General features: G+C 42.3%; 1 protein-coding gene across 3 annotated transcripts in view; it reads left to right on the forward strand.

Moving 5' to 3' along the window:
* NEURL1 (neuralized E3 ubiquitin protein ligase 1) overlaps positions 1–12,472 on the forward strand; it is a 142,714-nt gene that overhangs the window by 71,658 nt on the left and 58,584 nt on the right. For all 3 annotated transcript variants that reach the window (XM_088059694.1, XM_088059695.1, XM_014250126.2), the window contains exon 2: positions 10,091–10,332. In XM_088059694.1, coding sequence (XP_087915820.1) covers positions 10,091–10,332 — 242 coding nt within the window. The remainder of the gene's footprint in view (positions 1–10,090; positions 10,333–12,472) is intronic.

Consider the following 12,472-nt stretch of genomic DNA (forward strand, 5'->3'; position numbering starts at 1 on the left):
TGGCGTGGGAATTGCTAGGAAGGATGGTGGAATAGTATTCACACTTACTCTTTGAATAAGCATGAGATATAATGTTTATTTTTGTAAAAATAAACTGTAACTTTATGGTCTGACTGGCTGGTGAAGTTTCATGTTTTAATTCAGTGGTCCAAGTTCAAGTTCTGGTCTGCTAAAGAAACAGAGTTATTTACTGGTAAAGGGTGTTGAAACTGGTGCAAGTGATGTGCTGTAGAGCCAGATGAGAGTGGGAAAGTCAATAATTTAGATTCCACTTGTGACTGTGGTACAGAAAGTACAGATTAATGAAGGAATGTGTGTGTAGAGGGCCAAATTCTTGCATAAAGGGAGAAATGTTGCCCTTTCTTCTGGTTTTGCCTCAGCAGTACTTATATTATTTGCCTGGAAAAAAATAATATTTTATGGTGTGGTTAATGCTTCTAATGCTACTGGAGTCCTCCCTGGTCTGGGCAAAAGTTCTTGTTTATAATTTCTATTTGTGCATCAAAGTTGCTGGAGAGCAGGGCTGGTGCCCTGCCCTGGGCTGGGAGCTTTACAGCTGGCTTTGCCAGGTGCACTGGGAATTTAAGAGGCTGATGGTGGGAGTCAGGCATGGGGCTCTGTACTTTCATCCCACCAATGTACCTAAAAAAACACCATTTCAATGAGAAACTTTAGCCTCATTTAGTACCCAGTGCAAGTTTCTTTGCAGGAATATGTTACAGATTAACTAGTGATCTGCCAAAATAAATCCATCTCTTTATAACTTTGTGAGATTGGAGAGCCTTGGTTATTCACAAGGGCCCAGGAGGTACTTTAGGAGACAGGGAATTGTTTGGGTTTTTTTAAAATGAGAAGGTATGAAACATGAGGAGAACAAACCAGGATAGTCCAAAAGACTGAAAAAAAGAAAGAGTAGACCTAAGTGAGAGAGAAATATGCCAGATAAAGTGAGGCTAGTGAAGGAAGGTGAAGACTTGAAAGAGAGAAGTGGCTGAGAAACTAATATTTGTGACAAGGGAGGAGGAGGAAGAAGGAGGAAAGGATGGTAAAGAAAGCAGAGAGGAAGGTTGTATGTTATGTGAGTCTTCCTCAAGAAGAAATAGGCAGAGAAGAATGAAAAGGAAGAATTAAAAAAAAAAATATGTGGCTCCTATAATCCTGAAATATTTAAGAGGATGTTAAATGTGGCCAAATAGTAAAAGTAATAGTAAATTTTGACCTGCCTGATAAGTTGCTAGCTCAAATAACCCCTTACTTTAAGGATTTATTTGTTGCCAAACAGGAAATAAAGCCAGTGGAATCAATGTCTTTTGGGTCTGGTCAGTGTGGAGCAAGACTAGAATTTCAGGTCATATTTCCTTTGTAAGCACTTTCATATTCCATTTCACAAGAACATAAACCCTACAAAACCCCCCTGCATAAAAAGCAGCCAGGTGACCCTGAGTAGATATATATTTAAAGAAGTTCCCTTTAGGACTGCTTTTGGACTTTATATTGAATGGAAATCTTTGACATTTGGGTAACTGATGCAGATGGAAATAGTTTGGAGACTGTTCTGACTAAAAGCAAAGAGAGTGGTGCAATTTTCTGCTGCTGAAAAAGGAAATTTTCAGTTGATCAGAAGGAAATTAAAATAGGCAAAAAAAGGACAGAAGAGACCTACTGGTTGGCAGTATTTCCACAGCTACCAGTTACAGGAAGGAAAGAGCAGTGACCTGAGTTTGGGAACATTATCATATCAACACTAGATAATTTTGGCAAAAGATCACTGCACCTCACAAATTTAAATATGGATGGGTAAGGAGCTGCTCCTGGCAATCATGCTCTCAAGGGATCCTGCAAGGAAAAACAGCAGGAGACTTTCAGGAGGAAGGGGTTGAAACAAGAATAATTTGAGCACTGTGTTTTTAAACAAGACTGCACAGAAAATGACCCAACTTTACAGTTTCTTGAAGTGACTCTAAGCTGATGTTTTATATTAGAAAAAAGGCACACTCCAAGTGTAATTGTCATGTATGACAGAAGAAAAACTGCTTTCTGAGAGTCTTTAGAAATGGCATTACAGCATAAAGCTTCATGATATGTGGTACTGAACACAGCCTAAACTCCAGCTAGGTAAAAGAAGGTGCTCTTTCACTGCTCTACCATTCAACCCAGTGCATGTCTTTCTTGATTAGAGGTGGTCTCTGATTAGGGAGCTGTGCTGAACAAGATGCTCAGGATGTGTAAGCATCCTCTAGCTGATCATCCACGAAGAAGAAGAATTCAGATATGCTTCACAAAATATCCTGTCTCTTTCAACTGATGCAAAGAAAAGCATCCTGTTATATTGTAAATATTCAGTGGGAGCAGCCTGATGTGTGCCTAATTCAGCATCATGAGTCTAGGGGCACATCTTTGATTTTACACAGATACAACTCAAAGCAAATTCAAGTGCTTGATTTCAGAACCACAGCTTCTCTCCTTTTCTTTGCATGGCCTTCTCAGTAGGCTACACCATTTCTACCATCTCTTGGATTTTGGTTCTACAGATCCATTCGCTTGTCTCTACTGCTCTTACGTTTGCTTTCTCTTGCTCTCCATTGCTCCCACATCCTTTCTAATCCTGATAAATAAATGAAGTTTAACCTTGATAGGTTACCTCTGTTTCTGGTGAACTCTCAGCGTTCAGACTTTCAAGCTATTACAGTGTAGATGGAAAATGTGCCCAGGATAGACTTTCCATTAAACTGTATTTAAATTGGAAGAGAATGCTGGCACCTCAACAAGTATTCCAGAATTAGATCCCAAAATACTGAGGCTAGCTAATCTTTTGGAAGAACAAAAACTCTTACTGATTTATATTTAGCAGAGGGAATGCATTTTAAAAACACAGCCTATATGAGGCCCCTTGAAGAAAACATCTTTTACATTGATTTGTAGTGCATGGAAATACTACACAGCCGTAAAATATTTGCACTCGGGCTCTGCTTTTGTGTAGCTTTTTTTTTTTTCTTCTTGCAGTATGAACTGTCATGAACTCTCTGAGAGTGGCTTCTCTGCTGACTGTGGCTGTGCAGTGAGATAGGGCTGCCTCTGGGGCAGCAGCTTTGCTGTTTGTCACGCCTGTGCCCAGCGTTGCGGGAGGGGAAGGGGAAAAGCCGCAGTGCAGGCAGCACCACGGTGAGAACACCCTGCTTGTGACTGTGAGGCTTTGGTTCAAAGTGGGTGCAAGGTTTATATTTGTATAGTACCCTGGGACCTGTGTAGAGAGGGATGAAGGGCTCCTGGCCCTAATCTCAGCAGCATAACTGTAATGTGAATATCTGCAATGACTGCTTGGGCTTGGTTTACATGATTAGTGTAAATCATGTAAACCATATAAGTGTAAATTAGGAGGAATATTGTAATGTTAACAAAAATATGTTCTGTGCATAGTTCTGATCTATACTAAAGAAATGAGTAACTGGAGTTACAGTAGGTGGGAGAGGTCAATGGCTTATCCTAACTGGGCAGCATCTGGAAAAGGAGCTATGACAAGAAGTGGGTTTGTTAATGCAGTGAGTCAGAAAAGCAAACATAACTTATAACTTATATGTAATCTTGTGTCCAGTAGTGTATCAGCTTATCTTTGAGAAGATAAGGATTATCAACAGGGCAGAGCATGGAAAGTTCTGAGTTTTTTTCTTCCTTATGTCCCACCATCTGCAGCACAGACAGATCAGCCATCACTCTGGGCAGGCTGTTTCTATTCCTTCTGAAGCATCAGATTTAGAAAAGGAGTTTACCAAACTGCACTTTTGCAAGAGAAGGATAAACAGAGTTTTTGAAACATCCCTAGACCCTAAACCTAACTAGACTTTCTTTCTAAACCTAACTTGCTTTCTTTTGTAAGAAGACATAAATATATTATTACATTTCTCATTAGAGTGCTGACAGAGCCTACCTGATCACAGCAGAGCAAAAATGTTCTAAATCAAGAAAGAAACCTTAGATGCTTCCATGGCATGATTTTTTTACTTCGATCTTCTGATTTCCTCCTCACAGCATCAACCTACAATAATAAGTTAGTAAGCCATAGTAAGAATAATAAAGATGCATCACCGAGGTACAAAGAAAATTAGGTCAGAAATGCCTCCCCACTGTCAAAAACATAATTATTGCACATGCAAGTTGTTCCTGCCTGTGGATCAGAGGAGCTGCTGGAAGCTACTGTAGGGAGGAGTGGCTGCTGCTGATGCAGGGATGCATCCCTTTCCATGGATTTGTCTGGAGCCCGGGGGTGCAGCTCCCAAGGCAATTCCTTCTGCCCAGCAACTTCCGGGTGGGGCTGCTCACCCCCTCTCTCCTTACCTGGCAGATGGGAGCATATGGCTGCTTACTTATGCTCTGCTGTTCTTACATGCTTAGTGGGCTTATGGCCCGCAGGGGCTCAGGGGGATTTGCATGGGGAGAGGGCAAAGAGGGACCTGGAAAGGGTGGGCTGCATCCATGGGAAGTGGAGTGGTACCAGAGGCCTCTGCTGTGTCACAAGAGTAACTGAATTTTTGTGAATGACTGAAAGACACTGAATAAACAGTGCCTAATTAGGCACCGGGAGATGATTAATGATTACACAGCATTGTAGCCGAAGATATGAAATTTAAAAATTCATTTATAAGGGGAAGAGAGTTCTTCTCAACAGCCTGATGATGCAATTAGAACTATAGTCACACTTTTCTTCTTGGTGTCATCTATTCTTCAATAAGGAAAAGGGCCTGGTCAGCCTTGGTACTTTTTAAGTGCTTACAGAGCCATCATCTGGATTGCTCTTCCTGGAGATGGTATGTGTGAGGGTTTGCCTTCCCAGCTCAGTCCTGTCCTGCTGCCCTCTCCATCTGCCTCTCCTGCATTTTCCTTCCCTCATCTGGCAGAGTCTGCTCTAACCTCTGTACAGAGACATCTTCTCATCTCTCTGTGTAATTTCAGCAACAAACATCAGTTCAGCCTTATCCTTCCTGTAGTCAATTAACAGATTCACTTCTCATCTGTAGTACTTAAATCTATCTACTTTGCCCAGCCTAAACTTTTGCTCTGAGTATTTTGCCTTTTTAAAAAATAAAATATTACAAACAACTCAGGCTTATTATAACTGAAGAAGAGATCTTATTCTTGTGTTACTCCTCAGCTCTTTTATCTACTTTTTTCAAGCTTTATAGAAGTTGCCACACTCCTGACTCTTACTGATAGTCAGAGCCTCAGCACTGTCTTCAGGCAAGCTTTTGTAAAGCCTTATATCTAGGTTCTGACCAGGGACTCCTAAGTTGAGGTGTTCAGCTGTGTTGCTAAAAAAGCCCCACTCCCAGGTCACTGCCTGGCACTCTTGCAGAGGTTGCTGTCTCTGTGCATCCTGTTGGATAGGACATATCTCTGCTCCTCAGCTGCAGCACTGCAAGGGATAGAGAGAAAATGCACATCCCAGCTGAGCAGAGACACAGAGGAAATGCCAGTGTCTCTCTCTCTCAGCCTATCCTCCTAAATGCCCTCAAACACACCAGTATCGTGAGTCTTGCAGATCCAATTTGTCTCTATGCCATCCCCAGGACACAGCCTTTCTCCTTTCCTTTCTGTGCTGAAGCTTTGAAGTCATCTCTTCTGTCCCTGGCAAACAAAGTCTTGCTGTGCGTGTATTTATTAAAAATTTTACTTGTTGCACCTGTTTTCCTGCCCTTCGTTCTTACTGTCATTTTTTGCATCTCTTCCCCTCATTTCACTTCTCTTTATGAAATGAAAAATCAGCTTCTTCACTTTGAGGGCTCGACAAAATGAACCATTTCCTTCCCACCACTTGTCAGGTTTGAAAGATGGATCCATTGCAGATCATCCTGCAAACAACTCCAGCTTCTGTTGTCCAAGTTTTATACTGGGTAGAGGGAGGTTTCTCACAGATGCTGTAAAACCACACTTGTTGTCTCATATCTCTTACTGTAAAGACAACTTAGACAAATTAGCATTTCAGGTTAAAAAAACAAACAGGACTGGTATTATCCCCTTTCATATGCATGTGGTTTGCCTGCACCTGCCTCTTGTGTTGTAAATGGAAAATCTTACACTGTGCACAAACCTACTCGCTTGATACATCTTGTCACCTCTAAAATAGCACAGATGAAAGTAAGTTATGTTTTGGCTTTGACTTCTTTTGGAGTCTTGGATGGGAATGCTAGATCCGACCAGCTGGCTGAGATCCACCTTGTAGATATTTCCTTAATTCACTAAAGTTTAACCCAAAATGCTCCTTAATTTGGATTTAGCACTCTAGAATTAACCCTTTGCATTTCTATCATTGAATACCCTAACTCTTGCAAAGCTATAGTCTCTTCCTGTGGAGGACCAAAGCTTTGCTTTGGCTTCTTGGTCATCCTGGCATGCAAACATGAGTACTTTACTGTGGTGACAGCAATCTGACAGGGTCATTGCCATCCTACAGGCCCAGGGAGAGCTGGCTATAGATTGGAGATATATTATTACTTACTCCCTCAAGAACAGCAAACATGTTTTTAAAGGCAGTGAAGATTTGCATTAATTTATGGTTCTCTCTTCTGTGCACATGCCCTGGGTCAGGCTGCATGTGAGAAAACAAGGTTTGCACCCCCTTTCAAGCTTCCACTGGTGTTAAGTTAATGTTTATTTTTAGTAAACTGTATTTCAAGTTGTGCTTTTAAGAATCCTTTTGCAAAGCCTAGCATAACAATTTCAATATGTTTTCGTCTTCTGAGCTTATTATTAACAAATATAAATGATCAGTGTAACTAGTTATGCTGTGTTTCACTGATAATTTTCAAAAGTATGGGTCCAGCTCAAGAAATGGTAAGGTTTGCAAGCATTCATCTCAGTTGATTTTTTTTCTCCCTGTGCTATTACTAACTACCCAGCTTTGGAAAGGTTGTGTGGAGACTCCTTCAAGGGCAGGCCTTTTCTGCTTCGCTTGTGTGGGTGTCCCTGTCCCTACACCCACATATGATTTCCTTTTCTTCCTTTTCAAAATCCTTCCCTTTAAGTGCTTATCCATTAAGGCCACCTGCCAGATAAAGCACTGTCAGCCTCTTCTGATAAAGTAATAATTCTGAAACACTCTTCTCCATTCATAGTGTGGTGTTTGCCATGCCTGCTCGTTTCACTTTCACTTGCCTGCAGCACAGGTACCTCTGTCCCCACCCCAGGCCTCTCCTTCTCCCCAGTCAGACAAGGATATGTCATTTCCATTTGCTACTGCATGTTAATCTTTGGCCTCTTTTTTAAAGTCTTGTTTTCTTTTTCTTTCAATTCTGAATGATACTTATTTCACATGCTATAAGAAATTTATCTTCAATCCCTTGCAGTCAGTTTTCAATCTGAAATGTTTTTTTCCAATATTCTCATGAGTGCCTATTGAGGTATTTTCAACTGGAAAAAATGTATTAAAGAAAAAATAAATTCAGACATTTCTTGCAGAATTTAAGAAATCCCATGCCTTCAAGATTATGTGTAATGTTTGCAGAGCATGAGCACTTCTGGTGAAAACCCCTAACAGGCTTTGAGCTGCATTTTCCTAAGCTGAGAACTCCCAGCGTTGCCTTGTGTGTGCTATACAGGATGTTGGTCAGGCCTTGAGATCTGGGAGAGCTGGGACATCTAAGGCACAGGGAAGGAGTAGTGTGCCACCTTTGGGGAAATACTCTGCTTTACCAAAGGGCCCCTAAAAGGATGCACTTAGGAGTGGGACACTGAAGACAGAGCAGTTCAGTTGTGTTGTGGTGTGGTTCGTATTAGCATCTTCTTCACCTTGGCTCGCTTAAAGGTTTCAGAAGATCCAGTCCATGACCTTGCAGCTCAGGGGAGCAAGTGGTACTTTACCACTTTTGCTATGGTCTTGGCAGGGCTTATGATATTCTGGGAATGTTGGGTTCAGGGTTCAAACCTGGTGCTGAGTGAAATAGTTCAAACAGCATCTATAACCAGGCATGCATGGAGAGATGAAGTCAAACCTAAGGAGTGAGCAGCTGCTGTTCTTTGGGACCCCCAGCATGGAAGCCGGAAAGCTGTACAGGGTTCTACGGTGCTCTTCTGGGCTTGCAGCCCTTCAGCACAGAGGCTGTTTTCAGACAGGCATGATCTTGCTCTTGTGACTTTTGTCACAAGATAGCAGTTTCAAAGGGGAGATAGTAGAGAACACACCTAGTTTCCGAAAATCTAGTGATACTGGAAGGGATTCAACCTCCTGTTCTTTGGGGCATGTGACAGTCTTTAATTGAGAGGCAGTACCTCTCTTTTAGGCAGTCTTAGGCAGTACCCTAAGAATATTCTGTCTTTGGGCCTGCTGCAGCTTGTATTGTCTTCTGACCTCCTACTCTGGTCTGTGGGTAAAGCCAGGGTGCTCCCCCCACAGGTCAGCAGTGACCTTTCCAAAGGGAAAAGGTCAGGCTCATGTGAGCTTCTACGTCCTGACCTTCCCCTGTGAAGGTCCCCTTTCGTGCAGTCCGTTCTTCCCAAAGGTTTCCCTCTGTGACCTGCCTGCTCAGGTTAACTTCCACCTTTCCTCAGTACTCTGCACTTTATTTCTCCATCTGCATGTATGAGGAACAGAAGTAAGCTGACATATTCCACATCACTTTTAGCATCAAAAAAACTCCCAGTTGATTCATATGTCCCATAAAGCATTAATGGAAGTGTTTAAAGGTAACAGCCGTGCTGTATGACCTACCTGCTCTGTTCTGAAGGAAGAGCGCTGTTGCTGAAAATGGGAGGAAAAAAATTCCATCAAGGAGATGAGAAGGCCAGAGTGACAGCTGCTGAAGTTGAATTAGAATGTTCTCATCAGAAGCCAGCATTTTAAGTTCTGCTGATAGTTAATCACACTCAGTCTGAGGATGTGCTGTTACAGCTTTGTGTAGCTACAAGCTAAGACTACCCAAAAGGTTGTAAGGAAGAGGGTCTGGACTTTTTATTGCTCAGTCAAGAGTTACATTAGAAGTGTAAGCATTATTTTATAGTAGCTATAGAAATACATAGCAGTGAACAGTTAATTTGTGTGAAGAATATAGATAATTAGTTTCTATAGTTTGTGTATGTAAAGAGTACAGTTTAGTCATGCATCTCTACAGCACAAACTGGCTCATTCTTAAGATCGTATTTGCTTTTGTAGTGTCCTTCAGTCTGTCACAGAATAGTCCTGTATTCTGTTGGTACTCTGTTTTAGAATTTAAGAGTATTTCCTCCCAAACATGTGTGCGTGTTGTAGTGTGTATGTGCACACAAGGAATAGGAAGCAGATGATCAGCAGAGAAGTTGTTTTGATCTGGAGCTGCTCCAGGCTCCCTGTTAAAAAGAAACGTGCCTGTCCATTTGTTCAGGAACAAAGCTGGTGTCGTGGCTGTGCTGATCCTGTGTCAAGTCTTTCTGTAGAGTCTTGAGTGGAGAAAGATATAATTTCTTCCATCCTTCACAGCCTTTTTCCCTCTTACCTTTCCCCACTGTAATCTTGATGTGCTGATCAATGCCTTCATGATATGTGGGATCTCAACTGAGGTTCTTATCAGTGGAGGAGAGATCCAGGTGAGTCAGTGCTGAGTGGTGCTTGTGTATAAATTAGCAATGTGTGTGCCTGAGCTGGCACATGGTGTGGGTGGATAGGGCACCCAAAGTCACATGGAGGCAAAGGTCAATGGAGCTGCTGTTGCAAAGGAGGTGTGAGAGAAATGGTCAAGTTGTGTAAGAGTCCTCTGGAAGGGGAAGATTGTTCCCTAGGTGTGACACTTTAATACTGCAACTTCACAAGGGCTTTGATCCAATTTTAGAACCAATTCTTTTATTCCCTCCTGGTCTGTGGCCTCAAGATGACCTGTGATTTCAGTGCTGAGGTGCAGTCCTAATATCATGCTCTGTACTGTTGGATTGTCCAAACAGGAATCTTCAGTATCCTTGCAGCCTTTTATTGCTGAAGATGCTCTAAAATCCCTCAGCAGTTTATAATTTAAGGATTTGGCTAATTTTTTTCTATCTGAAGTATGTCTGCTTTTTTTTTCTTCTTTCATTGAAAATTATCTGTATTATTCACAGTAGATTTGAAACCCTTTTTTCTCTGTTCTGCTTTCAGATTCCATTGGTGGGTCATTTTCGACTTCCTCCCATAGATGCCACCACAAGCAGAAGCACTGTCTCCCCATCCCACAATGTGGAACTCTATCCATCAGCCCTCTGCTTTTCCATCCTCACACGAAGGGGTCCCAGATCATCATGGACACAACACAGAAGGCGGTGAAGCGCCAGGCTAGCTTCTGCAATGCCATTACCTTCAGCAACAGGCCCATTGTTATTTATGAACAAGTCAGGCTTAAGGTGAGTAAATTATACCTTCCCTTTTTGCCATGGATGCTGCTGGGAATGAATGCTGGGGTGTATCGGGCTTTGGTGCTTGCAGCAGATCTTTGGCTCTTGCTTGAAAAGCACAGTAGTCTGATCTTGGCCTTGAAGATCTGCAATCTTCATTGGTACTTCTGCTTTTGTCACTGTAGTTCTTGGAGCCATAGGGACAGACTGCTGTAGAAACAGAACAAAAGGGAAATCTACCTTCCAAAAATACTTCTGTTGATGTTAGACAAGTACAACAGACTAAACTGAGATTGCTTGGAAAGCCAGGAGATAAGAGGTCAAACAGGAACTAGAAGTGAAGGTTCTTGCTCACTAGCTTGGCAGGAAAAACAAAAGAGTTTGGAGGAAAGGATGGAAGGAGCAGCCAGTGTGATCACTGTTGCTGTTTAAGAAAAGGACCTTTCTGGCAGTCTGCTGACTGCTTTGTTCAGTTACCTGGTAGCATTAAGATCAGAGGAGAGAACATTGCAGGGATCACATTTTTCTCACTGATACAGGCTGATTTCCCTTTCTTTGTGTCTGTGGTAGTCTGGAGGATGGAGCTTGTACCTCTGGTACCATGCTGCAGCTGGCATGGGATATCCAGCTCCTCTAAGATAACATGCCTCCATGAACACCAGGAACTGCTTTCTGATGGAGAAACTCCTCCATGTCCTTAGGAACTGAAGCGCTTTTCAGATGATTGGCACCTTAAGGAGCTTGGGACCCTTGAAACTTCATCTACAGATACTTTCCAATCTTTATGCCCTCTAGCTTATGGGACTGTTCTGTTTTTTCTGTTCATAGCTGATTTCACGCCTTTATTGGCATGAAATAAGTCATCTTCTTTGGCCACTTTAGTTCATGGCACACATGAATGATCTGACTGCTAATTCTTTACTTGTACAGAAGGAGTTTTCCAGAAGGTTTGTCAGCATCTAGATACCCAGTTAGAATGATCTTGCTGTTGTTGCCCATTTCTAGAGGTCCTGGAGTGCTGGGTCCTACAGCAGCGTATCAGCCTTCCCTGCCTCTTCCCTCACAGCCAGCAAAAGAGCAAGGAATGAGGGACATGCCTGCTTTGGGAAATACATGGAGATTTCAGTGATTTCAGGCTCAGGCCAAGAGAGAAAAAATCCCCACTACAAGTTTGTTATGCTTCCTGTGGAGCTCTTACTGCTTCTATCCAGTCTGGAAGCCCAGCAGGAATCTCTCACATTGCCCAAAGAGATTTTTCCCATGTTGGCCAGCACTTTGGACAAGCAACTGTGACAAATAATCTGGGAGGAGATGAAAGCAGCATTTTACTTTTGAAGACACTATCAAAGATTTGAGTGGATTTAGTGGTTTAGGCAAAGGTTCTGGGTTATTTCTTCTTCATTCTGAAACAAGGTAGCTACCTCTGGAAATTCACACTTGTTTATCTCTGTGTATTTGGGGATTTTATCTTGCATGACGTATGTGATGGATACGCATGCAAATCTGCACAAGAGATTTATGAGCAGAGCTCCTGCTGACTGCATTGGGAAGGTCTCATGGGAGTAATCAACAGGCTTTAGCAGACCTTGTGCTCTAGGGAGGGATGAAATGTGAAAACATCCTTGCTTTTGTATAAGTCCATCCTGTAACTACCTCGCTATTGTTTGTGCTTGTGGAAAGCAGCATCTTAGACCTTCTTACCAGCCACAGGCTAACCATGAACCCAGTCATTCAGGTCCTATAAAGTCTAAACTCCCTCTGGAAAATTGAGGAAAGCAGTAAGGAGTTTTCATTTGGTTTATTAGCTATTGTATCTCAGGTTTTATTCTGACATTATTTTACAGCCCTGGGAATATGGGAATATGGCTGTCAAGCAGCCTCAGGGACAAGTGCTCCAGTATGATTTCTTCCATGTAATTTGGGGCAATGCTAGGAAGTATAGTTCTCAAAGATGGCATAAGGCAGTAAAGATCAGGAGCCTGAATGGCTTTTATATCATCTGCCTGAAAGCAGCCATGGTTTAGCAGTTTGGATGTTGATTCTGTGTTTTCCTCTCCTTCTGGTACCCAGTGGACCTCCCAAGCTTTTCTACTAGGAGTGGCTGCTGAAAGGAGAATTTGGTCCATCATTAACTGTTGCCTTTTTTAGC

This window comes from Pseudopodoces humilis, chromosome 9 (assembly GCF_049639895.1).
Source record: "Pseudopodoces humilis isolate 2021_Gansu_Grassland_sample_001 chromosome 9, ASM4963989v1, whole genome shotgun sequence".
NCBI lineage: Eukaryota > Metazoa > Chordata > Aves > Passeriformes > Paridae > Pseudopodoces > Pseudopodoces humilis.